General features: G+C 40.8%; 1 protein-coding gene across 1 annotated transcript; it reads right to left on the bottom strand.

Annotated features, from left to right (window-relative positions):
• Window positions 1-199: 199 nt before the first annotated feature.
• Window positions 200-27649, bottom strand: LOC108672555 (calcium-transporting ATPase type 2C member 1). The gene is given in 17 exon segments (XM_047882737.1): window positions 200-1038; window positions 8612-8796; window positions 9853-9994; window positions 10992-11111; window positions 11364-11518; window positions 12409-12599; window positions 15520-15676; window positions 16470-16568; window positions 16872-16957; window positions 17334-17487; window positions 18293-18484; window positions 19222-19394; window positions 19959-20078; window positions 22615-22810; window positions 25901-26068; window positions 26273-26560; window positions 27536-27649. Coding segments are annotated over 17 exon segments (2895 nt in total). The 5' UTR covers window positions 27557-27649; the 3' UTR covers window positions 200-590.

The raw sequence follows: 27649 nt of genomic DNA, 5'->3' as shown, positions 1-27649 counted from the left end.
ATGAAGCTACTAAAGGCTTAGCTTACCACAGAACACTAAGGCGCGACTAAGAACTAATAAATGCGTAGGAAATAACTAAGCAGAGAAGGAAATTTTTCATGTTTTACCGTGTAAGGTTCACACGATAGTCACGAGCTTGACGACAGAAATGCAATGACTGATTCCTATTTAAAGGAATTATTGCACATATATAGAAAAATAACAGCAATTCACTCGCTGTGACGGAAAAGTTCATTTTGAAAAAAAAAATTGTTCGGACAATAGGCTTATACTGATAAAAAGTTTCAACAAAATTACACATTTAACTGCCAGGTAACTTACATTCTATGGCTGCATATATGATTTCCTTTAATTCTTATTGGGAATAAAAATCTGTTGCAATTTTCCGGTTAATCCAATCGACAGATGTTTAGATTTGCCATTACCACATTACTGCAGAATTCTGGTACAAGTTGTATAAAATGTAATCATTCCGCTGCGCAAGGGATCTAATTCTATGTTAAATTTTGAGACAAGGAATCAAATTTCCTTATAAATACGCACATTGAATTCGTCACTAAAATAGAAAACTATACACATATTCGTTACTTCTAGACGTTTTCAAGTCCGTAAAGTAACGCCTCCTTACTCTTGCTTGCGTTAGCAGCCAGCCTCGGCAAGCCTATGTAACCTAATCCTTTACTGCTTCTGCTCACGGATTTTCTAAAGCGCGAGTTAGTAATTTTGTCGAGCATCTTGCGCACTTCGCTCACGATGAGCACGGACGAGGTAAGGCATACCAAGTACAGCCAGTCGGACAAGTGCAGCGCCTCGGTCTGGAATATCCATTGCAGGAAAGGCAGATATACGACGGCTTGCAGACAAGCCAGGGTAGCAGAGAGGGCGATGAACAGATACCAGTTGGATAAGAAGCCCAGCTCGAAGATGCTCTTCGTGGCGCTGCGACACGACATCGCATTGAACATGTCGAAGAGCACGAAGCATGAGAAGGTCATGGTCGTGTCTCGTGCCGTCACGACCCCGTCCAGCATCTCGGACCTGCAAGATCAAATACTGCAGTTGAGGCAACAGTAAAACTTGGCCTAATGGTGCACACAATAGGAGAATATTAAGATACGAATAGAATTTGCAATAAGTAATATCTTTGGTAGAAATTACTTCCAAAAGAATTAATTTCGCCAATCATTGAAAAATAATTTGGCCTTATGACTTCTGCTTTAACTCTGAAATCCTCATGGTTTTCACGATAAGCTATAAACACGAACACGTTGGAGAATGTATGACCTGAAGACCCATAGCGTGCCGATGATGATGTCATGGTATTCACGATAAGCCATAAACACGAACACGTTGGAGAATGTATGACCTGAAGACCCATAGCCTGCCAACGATGTCATGGTATTCACGATAAGCTATAAACACGAACACGTAGGAGAATGTATGACCTGAAGACCCATAGCCTGTCTCTTATACACATCTAGATGTGTATAAGAGACAGGGTCAAAGACGTCAGCCAACAATGACTGATAGGGTCAAAGACGTCAGCCAACAATGACTGATAGGGTCAAAGACGTCAGCCAACAATGACTGATAGGGTCAAAGACGTCAGCCAACAATGACTGATAGGGTCAAAGACGTCAGCCAACAATGACTGATAGGGTCAAAGNTTAGGAGCAAATTTGTGCCATATATTGAGGAGATAATATTTTATGCCGAATTACAACAATAAATAATAATATTTAAAAGAAATGACTTATTAGTGAAGTTTATTACTTGTAAGTGTAGACACTTCGTAAATGAGCATAAAAATAAGACGATGTGTGGCTCACACGAATGACATCGGTGACGCGATGCACACCAACCGACCGGCAGTTGAGAGCCTCGTGCAACTTATTTGCTCAGAGGCAGTTTATGGAGATGGTCGTTCGAAACGATGATCTAAGTAAGTGTTCTAGCTCTGCCGCTAGATTGCAGTCTAAAGCATTGTTGAATTATATATTAATTCAGCCATGGTCTAACCGTCTAAAGTACTTATATATATCAACGGAAGGACAGACAAATAATAAATTTTCAAGTAGATCTGTCCCAGGAGATTCGGGTTACGCGAAAAGCTGGTCGCATCAACAATTAGAATAGAATAGAAGTGTCGGCACTGACGAAATCGGCCCATGACCTGTTGCCGATTCTTGTACTGTTAATTCCACAAGGAATCCGGCCTTTTGAACCCGATCATAACTGTCGATGATTTAACTACAATTTCCATTTAAATCATATGTCTCGATGGAATGCTGGCATCTTGCATAGCGTTTGTCTAAAAAAAAACATCAAAAAACTATACATTTATCGGTAATTGCTGACCCTATCGCGATCTTTATAAATATCGTAAAGAATTTTCCACCAATCAGGTCACTTGACCAGATTGGTGGACACCGTCGCTCATCCGACGAGCTAGAAAGAAAAGACCACAAGTGGTTTTCAAATTAATTTTAGTACAGACGAATTTGCGCAACGTTCTTCAGGACTTTAGTTTGTTCTTCAAATGTTGGAGCTTGTAAGAAAAAAGTTGTATAAAAGGTGTGGATCTGAACAGCATAGCATTTAATAGGCCGCTTTAAATGTTGACTACACATTAGAATAAATATGTATCACTAGGTACGCTGTTCATGAACGCGTCGGTACACATATGTACCACTAAGTACGCTGTTCATGGACGCGTTGGTACACATATGTACCACTATGCGCTGTTCATGGCCGCGTTGGTACACATATGTACCACTAGGTACGTTGTTCATGGACGTGTTGGTACACATATGTACCACTAGGTACGCTGTTCATGGACGCGTTGGTGCACATATGTACCACTAGGTACGCTGTTCATGGGCGCGTTGGTGCGCATATGTACCACTAGGTACGCTGTTCATGGACGCGTTGGTACACATATGTACCACTAGGTACGCTGTTCATGGACGCGTTGGTGTACCACTATGCGCTGTTCATGGCCGCGTTGGTACACATATGTACCACTAGCTGTTCATGGACGCGTTGGTACACATATGTACCACTAGGTACGCTGTTCATGGACGCGTTGGTGCACATATGTACCACTAGGTACGCTGTTCATGGACGCGTAAGTCCAACTCTGTTTTTTTTTACTTCAGTTTTTGAAAATATTTTTGGGCTGCTCACGAAAGTTTAACCGAACTTTTAAGGCCTAAAACAATGAAGAAGGAAGAAAACACATCAAACGCAGGTAATTGGAGAATTTAATATTTTGATGTTTAAAATTCAAATAGAAAATTATTAATTGATCCTTACTAAGGCGTCTTCACTTCAACTAGAAAAAAATATGTATGCATCTTCAGTTAAGTTTTGAATACTTTAAGTTGATATTTCGGCGATGAACATTAACATTAATATCAGAATGGGTATTTCTAGTGGTTGTAAAATTTTGCCAGTGTTCCAAATTTTTTGCAACTTCAGCGGCTTTACAGAGACGATGATGTCTCTTGCATTGAGTTCAGCGCCTAGTGCTCTGAAGGCTCTATACCTGCAACATTCAAGATTTAATTGAGAGTTGTTCTCCTAATAACCGCTACAATATAACCGCTATATGCAAATCTCGATAACGTCACTGAACGACACATGCTTGGGCCGACGTAGTCAAATAGTTTAGGTATTAAACAATATTAATGAAATCAATATCAAGGTTCAATGGAATGATTGAACTAAAACTAGTGAAATGAAAAACAGTGGCCTGATCTAGCACATGCATTAAGTAAAGTGAGGACATTAATGTTAATAAATAATAATGTAAAGAGAAACTTGCAATAGGAGTGAGGCCCGATGCAAGTTATGGACAAATGAGAAAATTGAAATCATAAATATCAATATTACTGAAGAGGAGACACGCACAGATTCAACCCACTGCCGCCTCACATGAGTAACCGGAGCAATATTGTCACAAGCCTACTTCCCTAAAAGGATACGTTCTAGTGAGCGCAAAATGACTTGCACTGATGGTTGCCGCCACGTACAACAATTTAATAATGTTCTCTGTTGCGTACAAACGTCCTCAGGTTGCTACACTCAATAGTTTACGTATAATTTGCCGCCACGTACGACAACTTTAAAATGTTCTCTGTTGCGTACAAACGTCCTCAGGTTGCTACACTCAATAGTTTACGTATAATTTGCCGCCACGTACGACAACTTTAAAATGTTCTCTGTTGCGTACAAACGTCCTCAGGTTGCTACACTCAATAGTTTACGTATAATTTAAGCTGAAAGTTATGTTCCCGGACTGTGACATACGGCGGTAGAGGGTTAAAATGTTCTCTGTTGCGTACAAACGTCCTCAGGTTACTACACTCAATAGTTTACGTATAATTTAAGTTGAAAGTTATGTTCCCGGAGAGTGATATACGGCGGTAGAGGGTTAAGTCATGATCTCAGAACCGCGACAAAAATCTGATCCTTACGAATAGCAACAAATAAAATGAATTGAACACAATAATTCTCCCCGAATTATGCCCCTAATCAACAATCAAAATAAATAATTCACTTAAATAAACATTATACCTGATACATTAGCTGGGTACATTCATTACATTTTCCATATTAAACAATAATTATTCCTAGTTTCAATGTATCTTTACACTACGTTCACTAGAATTGATCTTCTGAATCAATTATACACACTTACTCTTCAATAATGTAGTATTTTTTTTTTTTGTACAAATAAAATTTCTTCCTAGCAGAACATGAAAGAAAGAAGTAATTTAGATAAAATGTGCAATACTGCTGTAATTTTTCATGAGAGAGGATATCAAGGATTCGTACAACGCAAGTCCAAACATTAACACTTAGTCGCGCTAGTAACCATAGCAGCGTCACTATAATTGTCCGCACTATGAAGATATAAACATTTTGTTCGTTTCTGTGGTAGTGGAGCTCGAAATCAAACTTCTTCAGTTTAATTAGACAGGCTTTCTTCAACATATGTATTAAAAAGAATATATCTTCATATGTCTCTAATCTTTATGCTGAGTGAAGATTTCTAGCATTACTATGTCCAATGTAACTAATATATAGTAAATAAGTAGTTTTAAAATAATACCTTCATTTAAACAGAGCCTATTGGAGACGGGTTACGCTGAAACGCAGAGCGTTGCCGTTCGCAAGAAATCTTCAACTGAAACAACGATTAAGCGACACTCAATGCTGGCAGCGCAGCCTAGAACAAGACTCAACAAGACTGATAAAAATATCCGTTGAAATATACAGTAAGAAATAATGAAATACAATCAAGAACACAATCATACACAATGAAATACAATCATGCACTTGAGTTTGCGTAGCGCGGTAAGTCGTGCACCGTGGAAGTAACTCTACATAACGAAGCGATGCGGCTGAAAGGATGAGATTTGACATTTAAATTAGGTCATAATAAAATACATTAATAATGCCTGATAAGTACCTAACGCAGGCATGCTAAAGCGATCATAAAGTGTAGTTTCTGATCAAAATGTATAAAGAGCAGAGATATAATGTCAACTTCTAGCTGATAATTCTCAACGAATTTCACCAATATGTACCCATTGCTGCCAATTCCATCACAAATTATGGAAGAATTTCTTCATTTTTACAAAAATTTAATAAAATACATAGATATCGTTCGTTGGCATCAAAATTAAAAATATTCATGTCTAAAATTAATACTTGTGCATAGATGGAACGTCAGAGAATTACACTGAAGGCGAGAGAACAGTGCATTGTTATCCTCGCAAGGGAGCGCGAGGATAACAATCTGCCTAAAGCTGAGAACAATGACAACAAGACACGATTTGTTAGCTATAATATTAAGGATCGGATTAAGTAATTAACATGAGGCAGCGATATGGTCTATTATAACAGCAACGGAGCTAATACAATGTGGGGGTGTTTATTCATGAATTAGACAACATAAACGTTAACGATCGTTGACAATCATTAGGAACACTTTGCATGAAACGCCACAACATTTATTCAATGTCATTATTCGCTTACCTCTTCTCATCATTTGTAACCAAAGCTTATTAAAATTAGAAATTTCATTCTGTACATGTATAACCAGTCAATTGTACATCAATTGTTACTTGCCCTGAATCATTCAGAAAACGAAGCATAAAAAATCATTGCAATGATTTTTTTTGAAAAACGCGTGAAAGCTCCTAGTATAATGTTTCGTAAACTAAACGCAGAGTGACCAATATTACAGTGAACAGCAATTTGCTATAAAATTTAAACATAAATAATGTTGTTTTAGCCATAACTTCCTGAAAACGTCGTCACGATTATTTCCAAGAGTCAACACGATTAAAGATAGCTGAGGATCTTAACCTTGTGCATCGAAATAAAAATATCTACCGTCATTTCGCTAATTATTCTGGGATATTCTCAATGTTAATTAAAATTGAATAATTGGAAATAATTCATACGAATAATTTGATAATTAATATCCATATTAATTGGGTAATTAATAACCAAGAACGCCTCAAGATTCAAATTATATAAAAAAATGAGGGAAATGTGATCAAGGTAAGTAATAACTTAGTACTTCTCATGCGACAGAGTAACTCTTGGAGTAACTCCCACTAATACTGCATATTAATCGTTGATATATGATACTGATTGCTGATATATGATACTGAATGCTGATATATGATACTGATTGCTGATATATGATACTGAATGCTGATATATGATACTGATTGCTGATATATGATACTGATTGCATTACATTTGGTATACCGCACAAGACTTGAGGTTGCACGCGGTATAGTCGTTGTAAATTGAGCCCTCAGAGTAATTAATGAGACGCTATCCATAATAGCGATGAACTTTCGCTTTTATATGGGTCAATTTAACCCAGTTTGGCTCGGTAAAAGGACGTATCAGTGCTACCCGCTGCAAGTGTGTCACTATTTAGACAACGTGACCCGTTCATTTTTCTCAGTATGGTTATATTATATTGTGTTGGGCAGTGAATAATTTTTTTCAGTAAAATATGAGTAAGTATTAATCTTTGATGACTAAGATGGTCTATTATCACTTAGCCTCACAAAACTGAGTCAAGATGACACACACAAGGTCACATATTACATCGCTATTTATTTGGACCAATTCCCATTCGTGAATATTTCAAAGAACATCGCAAATTTCGGTATCGAAACAAAAATAAAATGTTCCTTCTGTGAAAAGTATTACACGTTAAGATAATCATTGCACGTGTTTTTTAAAAAAAATGTTTGAAAAAAATGATGACACAATGAATTTTAGCTTAAATTATTTACAATAAAAATTGGAATTGCACTAAGAATTCATGGTTAATGCCGTCATTAATGCATAATAAAACCTATAGCGCAATATAGACAAACAAAATATACGAGCTACATACAGTGCAGGCAGAAGATACATACAGTGCAGGCAGAAGATACATACAGTGCTGGCAGAAGATACATACAGTGCAGGCAGAAGATACATACAATTGCATACATCGTGTTGACAATTACATCGTTAAGGAAACTAATTAACCACACAAACTATTGCATCAAATCGTAGCGGCTACATACATAATATCAATTGAATTATTCATTAACTTAAAATAATGCGAACAAACTCAAGCAGATAGAAAAGTTAAACCTAGAGCAAGTGGATGGAAATATGAAAACATTTAATAATCAGATTGACACGGCATAGAAAAAACGTAACTTTAAATAACAGAGAGAAAACGAATATGTTTTATACGTGCTTGTATACCTCCCTACTAAGCTCTGTTCTCGACTACTATATGAAGCTACTAAAGGCTTAGCTTACCACAGAACACTAAGGCGCGACTAAGAACTAATAAATGCGTAGGAAATAACTAAGCAGAGAAGGAAATTGACATCGCATTGAACATGTCGAAGAGCACGAAGCATGAGAAGGTCATGGTCGTGTCTCGTGCCGTCACGACCCCGTCCAGCATCTCGGACCTGCAAGATCAAATACTGCAGTTGAGGCAACAGTAAAACTTGGCCTAATGGTGCACACAATAGGAGAATATTAAGATACGAATAGAATTTGCAATAAGTAATATCTTTGGTAGAAATTACTTCCAAAAGAATTAATTTCGCCAATCATTGAAAAATAATTTGGCCTTATGACTTCTGCTTTAACTCTGAAATCCTCATGGTTTTCACGATAAGCTATAAACACGAACACGTTGGAGAATGTATGACCTGAAGACCCATAGCGTGCCGATGATGATGTCATGGTATTCACGATAAGCCATAAACACGAACACGTAGGAGAATGTATGACCTGAAGACCCATAGCCTGCCAACGATGTCATGGTATTCACGATAAGCTATAAACACGAACACGTAGGAGAATGTATGACCTGAAGACCCATAGCGTGCCAACGATGTCATGGTATTCACGTTAAGCCATAAACACGAACACGTAGCAGAATGTATGACCTGAAGACCCATAGCGTGCCGATGATGATGTCATGGTATTCACGATAAGCCATAAAACACGTCATGGTATTCACGATAAGCCATAAACACGAACACGTAGGAGAACGTATGACCTGAAGACCCATAGCGTGCCGATGATGATGACGACGGCAGAGATGACGCAGTTGCGGATGAGAGTCGGGGTGATGAGGTCCTTGCTAGTGTCGCGGGGCGGCTGCCTGGCGATGTCCGCATCAATGAGCTCCATCCCCAGCGTCAGTGCCGGCGGTCCGTCCATGATCACATTGATCAGCAGGATCTGACGAACAGAAATATTAGAACTAATCGCACTGCAGTCTTCAGAATATACGTAAATGAGGTGATAAATAACCATGAAAATAACCATAAGATTATAGGAAAATTTATACGTTTCACTAACAAACTTACGACTACGACGACTTACGACGTTTCAACTAACAAACAAACGAAGTTAACACTGAAAAACGAAATCTGTCACCGGTGAAATTTAAAATTACATATACGTAAAAAAATAACCATGAAAATAACCATAAGATTACAGTAAAATTTAGACTTCTCACTTAAAACATACACGAAGTTAACACTGAAAAACGAAATCTATCATGATGAAATTAAAAATTACATTTACGTAAAACTTTTTTACATGTAGTTTCCGGAACTATATTGTTATTTCTGCATGAGAATTTTAAATAGCCTTAAACATCGTTATTTTTTAACATGTTTTAAACAATGAAAACGCAACATATTTTTATGTTTTATTGTTTATTCTTGCAGCTAATTGATATTTTATCATTGCACAGATGTTTTTTTCGTAAATTTTTGTGTCTATCACCTAACCTATAAATGGCAAACCTCTTTGGCTTTCAAAGAGGCCAAATTGTTGGTGTTGTAGCACCAAACAGGTGCTAGTGTAACAGAAACTTCAGGAATGCCTGACGTTTCTAGAGGTACTGTCTCGAAATTGATGACTGCTTTTAAAAGAGAAGGAGAAACGTCCTTAGCACAGCACAGGTCTGGCCGAAAGTCGAAGTTGTCTGAGAAAGACCGACGTTAACTAAATCGAATTGTGAGGGACAATCCAAAGACCACGGCTGTTAAAATTATTTTGTCTAACCTCTGTATGTTATATGTATATATTGTACCAACAATTTTTATATAAACGTATAAATATTCATGTGAAGTACGGTATTTTGCATGTTTCATTTCAAGTTTAATTTAGCTAGTAAAAAAATGGCATCATTTATCAAAAAAAAGTGGTCTAAGTTACCCCATTTTACGGTACAGAAAAACAATGGGAAAAAAGAAAGGAAAGGTAAGAAATACGTAATGGCCTCACCTGCATGGGGTTGAGAGGGCTGGGGAGGCCGAAGAGGGTGGAGAGGGCGATGAGGCTCAGCGCCACGATGCTGGTGCTCACTTGGAACTGAACGAAGTTGCTGATGTTGTGGAAGATGCACTTGCCTTCTTCTATGGCGGCTCTGTAACGTCATATTCTTTGTTGCAGGGCAGTGTAAAATGCGATACGAAACTTTCGACATTAAAATCTTCTATGGTGGCCCTGTAACACCATATTATTTGTTGCAGGGCAGTGTAAAATGCGATACGAAACTTTCGACATTAAAATCTTCTATAGCGGCCCTGTAACGCCATATTCTATGTTGCAGGGCAGTGTAAAATGCGATACGAAACTTTCGACATTAAAATCTTCTATGGCGGCCCTGTAACGTCATATTCTTTGTTGCAAGGCAGTGCAAAACGCGATACGAAACTTTCGACATTAAAATCTTCTATAGCGGCCCTGTAACGCCATATTCTTTGTTGCGGAGCAGTGTAAAACGCGATACGAAACTTTCGATATGACAAGTGCAAATGCCATTAATAAGGCGATGATCCATCATAGGAGAAAATCTATTTATCTAACCGTGGAGAGGAAGGTTCTTAAGAAAATAAATAAAATATGATACCAAGGCCCATAAAGAGGGATATCTTTGTAATTCGGAGTTTCATAGACAATAAGTTGATGAAAATGGAAATAAAAATTGATATTGTGTTCACATCAAGTTTGAACAATGGATAAAAATTAAGTGCCAGTTGTTAATAGACAGATTGTAAAGAAGACTATCAACTTGATCACTCTGAGGATTGTGGCAACTTTGTAGCGATCTCGAAACGAATAAAGGAACGGTAACGAATTAGAAGATGAATAAAAAGTATAACTGAGCACTCACTGCAGTTAGTGACTGAGAGCGCATTTTCTCGCCGACGAAAACGTGGTCACGGACGGACGGATAGACAGACGGGCGGACGGACATGGCGAGCACAATAGCGCCTTTTTCAATAAATAAGAAATTGCGCTAAAAAGGTAAGAAGACGAATAAAGGAACGGTAACGAATAAGAAGACGAATAAAGGAAAGGTAACAAGCGTGAGCACGGTTACCAGTAACCATAAGTAACCGATGGTCACTACCACTCACAGAATAGTAGCAAAGTTATCGTCATTAAGGATCATGTCTGCAGCCTCCTTGCTGACCGCAGAGCCCATCTTGCCCATGGCGATGCCGATGTTGGCGCGCTTCAGAGCCACGACTAGCAACCTGAGGACGTTTGTACGCAGCAGAAAACATTTTAAAGTTGTCATACGTGGCGGCAACCATCAGTGCAAGTCATTTTGCGCTCACTAGAACGTATCCTTTATGGGAAGTAGGCTTGTGACAATATTGCTCCGGTTACTCGTGTCAGGCAGTAGAGGGTTAAACAAGGAATTGATCGACGATATGAGGAATTGCCTATTGAAATCCTCATATGGAAAGATATGAAAGCCTATTGAGAGTGACCAAAGAAGTTACAGACTTCAGTAACAGTTGCTACTCACTTTCACAATACGGAGCTTATGTCTCGGTGCGACCCTGTAGAAGACAGTAGCCTCCCGCATGATGGCCGCCAGCTGGTTGTCGTCAACGCTATCCAGGTGGTTGCCAGAGAACACACCACCTGGAGAAACCTGGAAAATAAACAGAGTTTGAAGCAAATAAAACTATCTATTGAATATTACTCTGGCACTGCTATTAACAGGGTGCGTACCGGTAGTCAGAAAAAAAATCCATGACTTTTCCATGACCTGGTTCTAGTAATCTTTGAATGTTAACCGAAAAGAAAGTATTCGGCGCAGCAGAACCATACTTTGCCAAAACATGTACAAGATGTGTATCAAACCTACCCATCCACTTGTATATTTATTTGATCTTACAATTTAATTATGAATCCATTTTTCTACGCTGGTTCCAAATGGAACCGCTCGGCATTAATGGGTTAACACATGCAGCACAGAAAAACAATTCATTTTTTTCTTCATTTATTTGCAAATTCCATGACTTTCCATAGCCTGAAATGAAATTCCATGACGTTCCAGGTTTTCCATGACCGGTACGCACCCTGTATTAAGTAGATCATATCCCGTCAACGCAGCCACAATCGTGGCAATCAAACCTTCTCTCAACGGCGAGGGACGAGTGGCATAGAGAACTCAGTAGCAAATAAATAAATGTAAGCTTTTGATAACTTATTGCCTTCCAAGAGTTGAGCTCACAACTTTACCTAAAAAAAACAAGATTAATTTCGTGAAAATCCTCCGAATTTGCATCCCAACGATGAAGTATGAAGGCCCTGTTTGTAATACAATATTCTTTGCGCTCAAGATATTTTATATTTTAAGTAAAATATTCCTATAGTTATTAATTACCGGTATACTCTATACGTTAATTCCTGTCGTTATTAATGTTAGCTATACGTTAATTTCTAGCGTTACATCGTTAATTGCTATCGTCATTAATTATACGTTGATTCCTATCGCCATTAATGATTGTGATGTCAAGCACAGCCTTAAATACGTACGTGCATGCCAACAGCCCTGGCGACAGCACACGCGGTCTCCATGGCGTCGCCGGTGACCATCTTAACGTTAACTCCTGTGCTGTAGAGCACGTCTAGGGCGTGAGCCACGGCCTCCCGTGGGGGGTCCTGTATGCCCACAAGCCCTTGGTACACCAGCGACTGCAGCGAGCTGCCTCGGGCCAGGCAAACAACTGAAAAAAATATTCAAGTATAGGATTTACGATTTATTCAGAACTAGAATGATTAGAAATGGCTTCTGAAGGTCACAAAACTAGGGTGATTAAAAGGGGGTTTTTCAAGGTTTCACTGGAAATTCAATTTTATTTCAATGTAAATTAAGGTTCTTCTTTTGGTTTGCTAGAGATTTTTTTCAGGGACGGTTATTCGACGGTCGAACGATCTCATAAAGGGCTAAAATGCCTAATGCCGTTAACAGTGGTCAAAATAAACCCAAAAATTAAATCGTCGCAGTCACAAATGTCGTTCTCGTGCGACGTGGTTAGTAGCCTTGACTGTAGATGACAAAGGGTAAAATTTGGATATTTATTCATTAGATTATCTTAAATGTGAGCATGGCGGGCTGATGGGCATTAGCCAATCAAGGCTAGGTAGTGGGTGAGGTTGCTAGTTAGGGAAGGTTCTTATATCTTTAATTTGCTATATCACAAGTTCATCAGGAATTTAAAAGCAAAGTGAACGTCAAGGAAAACAAAAACGTCTCCGAAAGCAAAATAAAACGTCTCTGAAAGAAAAATAAAACGTCAATGAAAGTAAAATAAAACGTGTATGAAAGTAAAATAGAACGTCACCGAAAGTAAAAGAAAACGCCTGCGAAAGTAAAATATAACGTCTCGGAAAATAAAGCAAAATAAACGTCAAGTAAAAAAAAAAAAAAAATGTAAACATTGCGTTAAGTTCTTCTTATAATACATAAACATATTTATTTACGTTCGTGCAATATATGCATTAAGGCGAATCTAATCAACATCACTCGACGCTGCCCTTCACCAGCCACTCCACGGCGCCCGTCTGCAATAAACAAACTTTTTGAGTTTTCCTATTTAAATATCTTACATTCTAAATTTATTGCTTTAGCCTATAGGGGAAACTATTTCATGTTGTTACAGTCCACGATGTAATATACCGCACCTGTGATGTTCGAAGGCTTCATGCGTTCAGTTCTTCTTCTAATACAAAAACATATTTTGTTACGGTCGTGCAATATGCATTAACATGAATCTAATCAACATCTTAACCAGTCACTACACGGAACCCGTCTGCAGTAAACATTGCGTTAAGATCTTATTTTTAACACACAAACATATTTATTTACGTTCGTGCAACATGCATTACCGCGAATCTAATCAAATCACAATTTTGATGCACTTGTGTACATGCATTTCATGTATGGTAATGGAAAGTCGAGGGATTGGTTCCTGTAAATTATATTTTTTATCAGTTGACAAAATTTGTTAGTTATAATGAACATTTTTTCTCTAATATCTCAAATATTTTTCTTCATATGCAGAAGTAAATTGTCTACCGATACATTTGAGTGTCGATGGATTGCCAAAATTCCATAAGAAATAACAAATAAATAAAATAAACATCTTCATGCAGAGTCAGTCCCTGATTATAGGTAGGAATAACACAGTGGCACATGTGTAACTCAACCTTCGAAACTAAAGCAGAACAATTATTTTCCACATTGAATGTAAGTATAGAGTAGCAGCTCCGTGTGGTGTTCACAGAGCCGTCGAGTCGATTAAATCAACGTCTGGTCAACGATCAAATCAACGTCTGGTCAACGATCAAATCAACGTCTGGTCAACGATCAAATCAACGTCTGGTCAACGATCAAATCAACATAATCACCGCACATTTTAACTCATAACAAGATAAATTTACAGGCGATCAAACCATGCATGCAGCAGACACTTCAGACGCACCTCTTTGTGCTGGACTTTAACAGCCATTTTCTTGGTGTCTGAACTGAAAGGAATTTCTTCCAGTCGCACGTATTTGTCCGCGGCGCTGTACAGCCCGTGCTGTGGAAGCATCAGAAACAACATTATAATATTTTCCAACAAATAAATATAATGCAGTTTGGCCATTTACTATGAATATATTGATCAATGAATGGTAATCTAAAGCAAATTCAGCCGAAAAATTGATACATTTTTTGAGGAGCATGATTCGAAAAGAAAAATTCCTCGCGCGTCTCTCGATTAGTTTATATAGTTTGATTATGAAATGAACTGCAGATGGTGCAGGATTACCTAACTGCTAATAGGGTCGCGGCACTAGTTTTTGCTTGCAACAAACGTAACTTGAAAGGTTCTTTTGAGCCCTTGGGCTTGTTGCTCCGGTGAATTTCAATGTACCTATAAGTTACAAACCTTTTTGGGCCAAGACTTGACAAGACTTGACTACCGATGATCGTCTGATAGTCCAATCCGACTTGATGTCAAAATGTCACATAGTTTCCACCAAAATTATCTGCCTTTAAAATTATGTCAGCCTTTCATTCTGACTTGATGTAAAGATAACACATAATTTCCACCAGAAAAATATCTGCCTTCAAAATTATGTCTGCCTTTCATTCTGACTTGATGTCAAGATATCGCATAATTTCCACCATAAAATATAACTCAGTACTCACTGCAGTGAGTACTGAGTTATATTCTTAATTAATTCTTAGCTCCTAAATTCATAGGCTAAACGCAAAAATAGTTCACGCAAAAATTCAGCCATAATTTCTCCAAAATAATGCCCACGAAAAATAATGGCTTAATATCCGGGTAATGCTAAAAACCGATATAATTTTATTACTTCTATGAATATTTCTTTCAAAAAACAATAATGTCTTTTAAATAAATATGTTTAAAATAAATAAATAAATATATTTTTCAATGTTTTTGTAAACAAATTTTCTACACTGCAGAGAGCAGTCTGACCTCTGAGACCATGGCGCGCGTGCTGCTGGGCAGTGCTGATGATGGCGGCTTTAGTGTTGGGTGAGAGCGGCAGACTGATATGTTTAAAATAAATATATTTTTCAATGTTTTTTTTTTGTAAACAAATTTTCTACACTGCAGTAAGAAGTCAGACCTCTGAGACCATGGCGCGCATGCTGCTGGGCAGTGCTGATGATGGCGGCTTTAGTGTTGGGTGAGAGCGGCAGACTGGAGCTGCCCTGATGGTACTGAGCACAGTCCTCCATCAGCACCTCAACGCTGCCCTTCACCAGCCACTCCACGGCGCCCGTCTGTAGTAAACATTGCGTTAAGATCTTCTTATAATACATAAACATATTTATTTACGTTCGTGCAAAATGTGCATTGAACGCTAATCTAATCANAATCACATCACTCGGCGCGCCCGTCTGCAGTAAACATGGCGTTAAGTTCTTCTTATAATAAACAAACATATTTATTAACGCTCGTGTAATATGCATTACCGTGAATCTAATCAACATCACAATTTAGATGCTGTTGTGTACAGGCATTTTATGTATTGTAATAGAATGTTGAGGGATTGGTTCTTGTAAATTATCTTTTTTTGATCAGTTGACAAATATTTTTTTAGTTGTCATGAATATTTCTTACCTATCATCTCAAGAATTTTTCTCCTTATGCAGAAGCAAATTCATCTACCGAGACAATTGAGTTCTGATGGATTGCAAGAATTTCTTAAGAAACCACAAATAAATAAACTACCGAGACAATTGAGCGTCGATGGATTGCAAAAATTAGTGAAGAAATAACGAAAGGATAAAGTAAAAAGTTTAGTGAAGAGTCAGGTAGTCAGTTTATAGGTAGGAATAACACAGTAGCGCATGTGTAACTCAACCTTCTAAACTAAAGCAGAATAAATAATTTTAAAATTGAATGTTAGTAGTATAGAGTAGCAGCTTCGTGTGGCGTTCATAGAGCCGTCGAATCGATCAAATCAACGTCTGGTCAACGATCAAATCAACGTAATTACCGCACATTTCAACTCGTAACAAGATAACCTTACAGGCGATCAAACCATGCATGCAGCAGACACTTCAGACGCACCTCTTTGTGCTGGACTTTAACAGCCATTTTCTTGGTGTCAGAACTGAAAGGAATTTCTTCCAGGCGCACGTATTTGTCCGCGGTGCTGTATAGCCCGTGCTGTAGAGAATAAAAAAAAAACAACATAATATTTTCGCACAGATAAATATAATGCAGTTTAGATATTTACTATGAATATATTGATTAATGAATGGTAATCCAAAGCAAATTCAGGTAATCCAAAGCAAATTCAGGTAATCCAAAGCAAATTCAGGCAATCCAAAGCAAATTCAGGNAGACAGACGGATAGACAGACGGACGGACATGGCGAGCACAATAGTGCATTTTTTTCATAAATGAGAAAATGCGCTAAAAAAGCGCAGTTGTTGGAGGCATGAAGCAGCCAGTCTCGTGCCCACGTACCTTGAGAGCCGCTACCAGCAGAGCGCCCTCGGTCGGCTGCCCCAGTAGCTGTCCCGCCACCAGCTGAGCGTTGTTGCACAGGAGGCCTGTCACCAACAGGGAATCTTTCAGCTTCTATTTCATTGTATCACTACACTTTGTGTGCTAACGGTGACATGATTTACAAGTCCTTCAGATGTGGATAGCAATGACCACGGTTAATGTGTCAGCTGAAGACCGGATGGTTATTTCTATTCTGCTTGAGAAAGTCAAGTTGTTGTAAATACAGATCCTCAAGTGGTTGAATACAGTGAAGTGAAGTGAATACACAGAAAGTCAAGTGGCTGTGAATACAGCAAATAAAATTGACTTCAGCTATCGTAGCCCTTTAGTGACCTAAGAGTGGTAAGCCATTAGCCTGAGTTTCGTGAAATTCTGATTCTGTTCCATCAAAATCTAGTCCTGTTCATCATCCAGGCTCACCGGTCTCGAGCAACTTGGTGACGGCGTCGTTCGCCTTTTGTGAGTATCCTGAGGTGAAGTGGAGGCCCTTGCCGCTGTCCACGTCGTAGCCCACGCCGCTGAAGGTGCACTCGTCGCGCTCGGAGGTGCACAGCCACGTCGCCGTCATCTCGTTCTGCACACAACAAGCTTGGGTCTTGGTGCCGACACCAGGGGCCATACTTTCAAAACTCGCTAAGTGAACGTAAGCACTTACGCTCTATTTTTTTGTCTATGATTGGTGGATTTTGCTTGAAAGACCGTCTATGATTGGCTGATGAACTTACGATCTCTTAACTTTTTTTTGAAAGTATGGGCCCAGCTCACATACGCGCATAAGATAACAGACTAGTTAGGCTAGGTAAGATAAAACCATATACCGTAAGATAAAAGACAATGCACAACAACATTTACCTTCGCGAGGGTACCGCCCCACACAAACAATTTGGTGAAGAAACCTGCTCTCCTCCCGAAGATATTTACGAGGGCATCGGCCCTTTTTACCCACTTCAACGCTACACCACTCAAAAACCACAAAAATTTTGGTGATTGGTAATAGTAACGGCACTTCCAACCCATCTCTACAACAGCAACACCCCTTGATCCACCAGAACGGCGACGCTCTTGTCCCAACCCACCTCGATGATGGGACTAACCATTCCCCTTCACCCACAACAACCCGCCTTGGTGATAGCATCCATACCCACACTGGTGGGGACATCGCCCTAAGACCCACCTTGGTGAGAGAGCCACCAACTGGCACCTAAGACTTGGTGAGAGAGCCACCAACTGGCACCTAAGACTTGGTGAGAGAGCCACCAACTGGCACCTAAGACTTGGTGAGAGAGCCATCAACTGGCACCTAAGACTTGGTGAGAGAGCCCACCAACTGGCACCTAAGACTTGGTGAGAGAGCCCACCAACTGGCACCTAAGACGCACCTTGGTGAGAGTGCCGGTCTTGTCAGAGCAGATGGTGGTGACGCAGCCGAGGGTCTCGACGGTGTGCAGGCCCTTGACGAGGGCGCTACGCTGCGCCATGCGCCGTATGCCGAGGCACAGCGTCATCGTCACTACGATCGGCAGACCTTCAGGGATCGCCGCCACCGCCAGCGATACCGCAATGTTGAAGATCTGCAATAACAATGTCGTTATGATGTGCAATAATAATGTCATTATGATGTGCAATAATAATGGCGTTATGATCTGCAGTAACAATGTCGTTAAAATCTCCAATGGAAATGATACGTTGACAGGCTTCAATAGTGACTACATGATGATATTTTTGATGATTTACACGAGTTTAATAGCTGAGAAAATGGCATGAAAATTTTCATATTTCAAAATAAAAATGTTCCGAAGGCTAACTCCCAACAAGAACATTCTTAAGAAAGTTTTCCCGCAAGGATTACTAATATTGTAAGAGTTACGTGAAGGCACACAGCTGAACGCGGTGGCCGGGCAAGAAAGTTTTTAGTATGATAGCTGAAATCTTGCTTCAACGACGCGCACAGTTCTTAGCGGCTTGTTATTATTTAAAGATTCTTAATTAATCCTCACTTTTGGGTCAATCGTCTGTTTATGCTTTAATTTCTACCGCATAAAATTTGTCACTATAATTAAGTATTATTGATTTTTTGAACTGGTGATGAAGCTGGCCGCCAAATGTTTTCTTTGATATTTTTGTCCATTTTACTGGAATTTTCGCCATACAAATTTTTATTCCGAAACACCATTTAACTTCAATCTTATCATCCGCATTGGAGATCTTTGTATTCAAGGTTCAGAAAATCTCCGATATAATTCCAGAGCAAGAGGAGAAAAAACGTATATAATTGTATAATATTGAACATTAAGTTGAGATGAATCACCTTCTGTAGGGGGATGCCCTGGTACAGCCCCAGGCCGAACACGACGGAGATGAAGGCGAAGGAGAATATGGAGAGCTTCTTGGCGAGCTTGTCCATGTTGAGCTGCAGGGGCGTGCGCGGGGCCTCCTCGTCCTGCATCAGGCGGAACAGCTTGCCGAACTGACTGCGCTCGCCTGTACATGAGTTATATGGCTACAGTTAGTGATACATGGCTGCCATATGGCTACAGTTAGTGATACATGGCTATGTGATACATGGCTGCCATATGGCTGCAGTTAGTGATACATGGCTGCCATATGGCTACAGTTAGTGGTACATGGCTGCCATATGGCTACAGTTAGTCAAACATGCCACAAATCAATTATTAATTTAAATGTTTTAAATTAAATGCAATTCTAATCATATCCTGATCAATAATTTTATGAAGAAATTAGAAGTACCTAGTAATTGTAATTTCTCATTTGTGTTCTAGATGATGCTAATTAACGTACAGCAAATGTGATTGAAAGATACGATTTTCAATTCATGAAATTTAAGACAATTCTGCGCTCACGGTCAATAACACACAATGACGAGGCATATTATTAACTAGCTAATTAAATTGAAGACAACTCTGCGTTCACGGTCAATAAGGCACCATATCACAGCGCATTAATAACTAAATTTAAGACAACTCTGCGCTCACGGTCAATAAGGCACCATATCAAGGCATATCAATAACTAATTAAAGAGTGAACCTGTGTTGATGACGATGCCCTTGCCGCGGCCGGTGCGCACGAAGGTGCCCATGTAGGCAATGTTGGGGAGGCTAGAGCTGCTGTTGCCGTCTGGCACGCCCACCGTCGTGCCGTTCACAGCTCCTCCACACCACCCCTCCTGTCTCTTATACACATCTAGATGTGTATAAGAGACAGATACATGGCCGCCATATGGCTACAGTTAGTGATACATGGCCGCCATATGGCTGCAGTTAGTGATACATGGCTGCCATATGGCTACAGTTAGTGATACATGGCTGCCATATGGCTACAGTTAGTGATACATGGCAGCCATATGGCTGCAGTTAGTGATACATGGCTGCCATATGGCTACAGTTCTGTCTCTTATACACATCTAGATGTGTATAAGAGACAGTAGTGATACATGGCTGCCATATGGCTTCAGTTAGTGATACATGGCTGCCATATGGCTGCAGTTTGTCAAACATGCCACAAATAAAGTGTTAGTTTCAACATTGTAAATTAATGCGATTCCAATGTTATCCTGATCAATAATCATTACAAAGAAATTCGAAGTCATAATTGTTATTTTTCAGTTTGTTGAAGGCAATGTTAATTAACGTACAACACATGTGATCGTTAATACGATTTTCGACTAATCAAATTTAAGACAACTCTGCGCTCACGGTCAATAAGGCACCATATCAAGGTGTATTAATAACTAACCAAATTTAAGACAACTCTGCGCTCACGGTCAATAAAGCACCATGTCAAGGCGCATTACTAACTAATTAAATTTAAGACAACTCTGCGCTCACGGTCAATAAGGCACCATATCACAGCGCATTAATAACTAAATTTAAGACAACTCTGCGCTCACGGTCAATAAGGCACCATATCACAGCGCATTAATAACTAAATTTAAGACAACTCTGCGCTCACGGTCAATAAGGCACCATATCACAGCGCATTAATAACTAAATTTAAGACAACTCTGCGCTCACGGTCAATAAGGCACCATATCACAGCGCATTAATAACTAAATTTAAGACAACTCTGCGCTCACGGTCAATAAGGCACCATATCAAGGCATAATAATAACTAACTAAATTTAAGACAACTCTGCGCTCACGGTCAATAAGGCACCATATCAAGGTGTATTAATAACTAACCAAATTTAAGACAACTCTGCGCTCACGGTCAATAACACACCATTACAAGGCGTATCAATAACTATTTAAAGAGTGAACCTGTGTTGATGACGACGCCCCTTTAATACGATTTATCAAATTTAAGACAACTCTGCGCTCACGGTTAATAACGCACCATATCACAGCGTATCAATAAGTAATTAAAGAGTGAACCTGTGTTGATGACGATGCCCTTGCCGCGGCCGGTGCGCACGAAGGTGCCCATGTAGGCAATGTTGGGGAGGCTAGAGCTGCTGTTGCCGTCCGGCACGCACACCGTCGTGCCGTTCACAGCTCCTCCACACCACACCTCCGCGCTCTGAAGTGTACAACTCTTACTAATACTTTTACTCTTACTCTTACTTTTACTCTTACTCTTGTTTTTACTCTTACTCTTGCTTTTACTCTTACTCTTGCTTTTACTCTTACTCTTGCTTTTATTCTTACTCTTACCTTTACTCTTACTCATGCGGACATGAAACTTTGTAATATAACGGCGAGGCATCCTTTGATAATTAATAAGATAATTTCTTATATTAATTTGTTTTATGAATTGTAATTTGTTATATTAATTCATAAATAATTGATTATTATAATTAAAATAAATAATTTTAATTAATAATTATAATTAAAATAATTAAAAATAATAATTAATAGAACAAGTTACAATAATTGATTGTAACTTGTTCTATTAATTGCCGCAGAAAATATGTTATAATGATTGCGTGCTTAGTGTCTAAGACATCTTACATGCAACAAATAGTCAGCCACCCTCCAGACACACCACCCTCCAGACACACCACCCTCCAGACACACCACCCTCTAGACACACCACCCTCTAGATACACTACCCTCTAGATACACTACCCTCTAGACACACCACCCTCTAGACACACCACCCTCTAGACACACCTCCAGATACACCACCCCCAGACACACCACCAGACACACCACCTTGGCGGCAGGCTCGGTCTCGCCAGTAAAGCTGCTCTCGTCGACACACCACCCCCTAGACACACCACCTTCAGACACACCACCAGACACACCACCTTGGCGGCAGGCTCGGTCTCGCCAGTAAAGCTGCTCTCGTCGACACACCACCCTCTAGACACACCACCTTCAGACACACCACCAGACACACCACCTTGGCGGCAGGCTCGGTCTCGCCAGTAAAGCTGCTCTCGTCGACACACCACCCCCTAGACACACCACCTTCAGACACACCACCCCCAGACACACCACCAGACACACCACCTTGGCGGCAGGCTCGGTCTCGCCAGTAAAGCTGCTCTCGTCGACACACCCCCCCCTAGACACACCACCTTCAGACACACCACCAGACACACCACCTTGGCGGCAGGCTCGGTCTCGCCAGTAAAGCTGCTCTCGTCGACACACCACCCTCTAGACACACCACCCTATAGACACACCACCCCCTAGACACACCACCTTCAGACACACCACCTTCAGACGCACCACCAGACACACCACCTTGGGGGCAGGCTCGGTCTCGCCAGTGAAGCTGCTCTCGTCGACGCAGAGCTGCGTGGCCTGGAAGAGTCGCACGTCAGAAGGCACGCGGTCTCCTATGCCGAGGTGTACCACGTCCCCAGGCACCAGCTCCCGCGCCTGGTACTCCCGTACAGCGCCCTCACGCAGGCACATGCACGTCGCCGGCACCTGGGGCAAGACACGGTTTAACAATATGCAAGATATTTTCCGGACATTTATAACTATGGTAATAATATGCTAGATATTTTCCGGGGACATTAATAGCTATCGTAATAATATGCTAGATATTTTCCGGGGACATTAATAGCTACCGGTATCGTAATAATATGCTAGATATTTTCCGGGGGCATTTATAGATAGCGTAATAATATGCTAGATAATTTTAAGGGCATTTACAGCTATCGTACTAATATGCAAGATATTTTTCGGGGCATTTATAGCTATTGTAACACATAATATCAACATTATTTGTGCATATAACGTTCTCGAATTGAAGCCTTGCCTGGATTTTATCACCATTATAATACTAAACAGGGTTCCTGTTAGTTATAAAAAAAGTTATTGACTTGTAATTTCAATATATGAAGTTCCAAACCCGTGCATGACAGCTAGCGGGTTTTCTTATGAGCCAGATGCTAATACCCAGGTCCAGATTTGAGACCCATTTCTTCGTCCCCCCAGTCGTCGACATGCAAGACATCCTCGCCACTGGGCAACGAAAAGGTGTATCGTAGAGCGTAGCCAACTAGCAAATAAATGCCTTAAGTTGAGCAAGCTGCTGCAGCTATTTCTAGTTAATATTGATGAGGAATAAGCGTACGATCAGGGATTGTGCTCAGAAACGTTTCCAATCGTCCAGAGGTCAAGCAGCCTCGGTTTCAAGCAAGAGATCTCTCATGAAGTGTCTCAACTTCGATCGTAGCTCGGTTGTTCGATGGGATATCCTGTCTCCTCTACTCTCACTATGAAATATCGCGATCAAGGACGCATCGAAATCAATTTAGAAGCCAGTCCGTTTACCAGCTACCAATGGTACAGTATGATATCCCTCTCTCTTTTCTTCTCCAGTGAGTACAGTCCCAGATGCTCCAACCTGTTCCGGTAGTCCAGGTCCTCATTTCTCTAATTCTGGACATAAAGGTCCGTTGGACGGCTTCCCATTGCCGCACATTGCATTTAGCGGCATCCACAGCTGGCAGCAGTACTCCAGAATTGGGGACACGAGGGCTCTGAAGAGTGTAATCTTTGGTGCGCCGCTTCTCTTGTTTCAAATTTCCGCCAGATTCACCCCATCTGTGGTCTTTCACACGCAACTATTGCCGTGGTGTGGTCCTTAAATGTTCCTTAGTTACTGCGAGGTCGCGAGCCAGTTGCATCTAAAATATTTCTGCACCGTACGTTTCAAGTAGCGGAGCCTTATCCCAAACATTACCACAGCTCGCTATCTCAGCACTTAGACCTAGCTGCAATTAAATTATAATTTATTCTATCGGACCCAGTCGCAGATTATTTCTAAAAAACATGAAGCTTCTAGAAAGTCAGTTCGTCGGCAATACTCATCAGCAATCTTGTCCGCAAATTACGATACAGATGCATGGATCGATTCTTCATTAATGTCGGCGATGTGATTGAGGATAAGGATCGTTCCTGCACCGAACTGTCGCCTCACACACGTAACCCGCGCCTCGCTCGGTCCACGCACTGAACCTTGAGGCCTCACACACGTTTATGCTAGATATTTTCCGGGGGCATTTATAGCTATCGTAATAATACTATGCAAGATATTTTCTGGAGACATTTATAGCTATCGTAATAATATGCATGATATTTTCCGGGGCATTTATAGCTATTGTAACACATAATATCAACATTAATTGTGCATACAATGGTCCCGAATTAAATACTCGCCTTGATTTTGTCATGTTACCAGTATAATACTAACAGGGTTCCTATTAGTTACACAAAAGTGTTTGAGTTATAATGTCAATTATGGAAGGTCCGAGCCCGTGCACGACAGCTAGCCAATACCAATTCTTATAAGCCAGATGCCAATGGCCAAGTCAAGATTTGATGCCCATATTCCTCTCTTCATCCCAAATTCGTGGACATCCAAGACATCCTCGCCACTGGGCCTCGAAGGGGGTAACGTAGAGCGAAACTAACTAGCACATTAATGACTTGAGTTGAGCAAGCTGATGCAGCATATCTAGCTGATATTGCTGAGGAATAAGCGAACGATCAGGGTTTGTGCTCAGGAACGTTTCCAATCGTCCAGAGGTCAAGCAACATCGGTTTCAAGTAAGAGATCTCTCATGAAGTGTCTCAACTTCGAACGTAGCTCGGTTGTTCGATGGGGTCTCCTGTCCCTTTCCTCTCACTGGAAAAGTCGCGATTATGGAGGCATCGAATTCAATTTAGGAGCCAGTCCGGTTACCAACTACCAAGTGAACAGTAAGATATACCTACCTCTCTTTTCCTCTCCAGTGAGTACAGACAGTCCCAGTCCAGCGTTCCAACTGGACTACGGAGACAGTACAGTCCAACCTGTCTCCGTAGTCCAGATCCTCATTTCTCTAATTCTGGACGTGAAGGTCCGTTGGACGGCTTCCCATTGCCTCATAGTGCCGCATTTAGCGGCATCCACAGCTAGCAGCAGTACTCCAGACATGAGGGCTCTGAAGAGTGTAATCATTGGCGCGCCGCTTCTATTGTTTTAAATTTCCGCCAGATCCAACTCATCTGTTGTCTTTCACGCGCAACTATTGCTGCGATGTGGTCCTTAAATGTCCCTTCGTTACTGAGAGGTCGCGAACCAGTTACATCTCAAATATTTCTGTGCCGTACGGTTCAAGTAACAGAGCCTTATCATAAACATTACACCAGCTCGTTATCTCAGTCAGCACTTCCACCTTGGTGCAATTAAATTGTATTTTATTCCCTCTGGCCCAGTCGCATATTGTTTACAAAAAAAACCTGAATCCTCTAGAAAGTCAATTCATCTGCAATGCATTCTTGTCCGCATTCTTGTATCAGCATTCTTGTCCGCAAATGACGATATAGATGCATGGATCGACTCAGCATTAATGTCGGCGATGATTGAGGATCAGGATCTTTCAAGCACCGAACCTTGTCGCCCCACACACGTAACCCAGACATCGCTCAATTTGGATGTCCCACATACATTCATGTAGGTATGTGGGATGAATTTATGTATACATTCATGTAGGTATGTTTCATACATTTGAATGTCGTACATACCTGCTTCTTGAGCTCCTCGAGGGCTCGGTCGGTGCGCATCTCCTGAACGAAGGCCACCGTCGCGACGATGATGATGGCAAGGGTGATGACGACAGCATCGTCCAGCTGACGCATCACCACTGACACGCCCGCTGACACCAGCAGCAGTAATATCAGCGGCTCCTTGAACTGCACAGCGAACACAATTTAGTTCCCTGAATTATGGTGAATTAAATATTGACTACTAGACTCGACTACGAGCAATGAGCTAATTGAAAAAAATACAGAGCACAAATCCACATATTCAATAATGAATATAAAAGTAATATAGAAATCTTAGCAAATAGGGTACGCAATATTTAAACAAGATCTGATATAGGTATAGGTATTCACCTGTCCGAGATATTTCTTCCAGAGCGGCTCGTCGACAGTCTCGCTGAACTGGTTGTAGCCGACCGTCCTCCTCCTGAGCTGCACGTCGCTCTCGGACAGCCCTCTCGTCACGTTGCTCGAGAGCTGCGACACCACGTCACGCCACTCCTGACGAGCGGCCTCACTGCACCCCATCCACATGGCGCCTCCGCCTTCTGCGTCGCCTGCGTTACCGCCGCCGCCGCCGTCTTCGTTGTTGAGATGGCCCAGGCTGATGGTGAGCTGCGTGCCCGACACTGGCGGCGGGCTCTGTGGAGGAGGCGGACCTGAATACCGGTACATGACGGGAGAAAGAGGACATAGCAGCGGCACTGAACACATGGCGGGAGAAAGAGGACATAGCGGCGGCACTGAATACAGCATTGAAAAGGCATGCGTCATCCGTCTTACTTAAACACACGTAACACACTTCATCTTCCATTCTGACATACACGATACCAACTTCAATGCTAAGGTCCGGTGCTACAATCAGATTCGCTCACGTTGGAAAAGTGAGCTTCCAAACCCACTTCAACTTCATACTATACTCATTTGTGTTCGAAATAATTGTAATTTGAAGTACTTATATGTGATATAGACATATATAAGCCAAGGCTCAATTCATTTAAGAGCATCATCTTTGCGACAGGTTGGACCTACAGGCCGAACCTACCAATTTAACTCACAAGCTCTGAATCATGTTACGTGTTTCTCATCTTCCGCTACTAGAAACAGAATTACTAAATTACGGTTTATTCATGTTAGACTGCCTTTTATGCTTGACTAATGAATTCTCTAGTATTATCGACTGAATACTTGCATCCACTCCAAACTTACGAGCCGCATAACCTCGACAAGCTTGCAAGCGGAGGGGAGGCTCAATAGCGGCGGCACTGAACACAGCAGCGGGTGGAGGGGAGGCTCAATAGCGGCGGCACTGAACACAGCAGCGGGTGGAGGGGAGGCTCAATAGCGGCGGCACTGAACACAGCAGCGGGAGGAGGGGAGGCTCAATAATAGTGACAATTTGCTTCCAAACTAAAGGGATCGATGCTACTCTCAACCTGGGTCACAATAAAAAATACAAAGCAAAAAGTATAATAAAACACAAAAGCGAACTTTGAATACTTAGTTCAAGTTTCAAGTTGTAAGTTAAATACAAATATTTCCTTTGCAAGGATGGTTTAAAACGAGAAAAATGTTAGCAAGTGGCAAAGAACCCATTGAAAAATTCGCTGTACTTACAAATTCGATTTTGTTCTTCATTTGAAGGTACTTTATAGTTTGAACCGTAATTTAAAAGAAGTTCTAGGTACCATAAACGCTATTCCATACAGACGTTGGTTTCGAGTGTCTACA

The sequence above is a fragment of the Hyalella azteca genome, unplaced genomic scaffold (genome assembly GCF_000764305.2).
Source record: "Hyalella azteca isolate HAZT.00-mixed unplaced genomic scaffold, Hazt_2.0.2 contig11190, whole genome shotgun sequence".
Taxonomy (NCBI): Eukaryota; Metazoa; Arthropoda; class Malacostraca; order Amphipoda; family Hyalellidae; genus Hyalella; species Hyalella azteca.
Note: the sequence above shows the minus strand (reverse complement) of the source record. Positions and strands in the feature narration are given on the sequence as shown.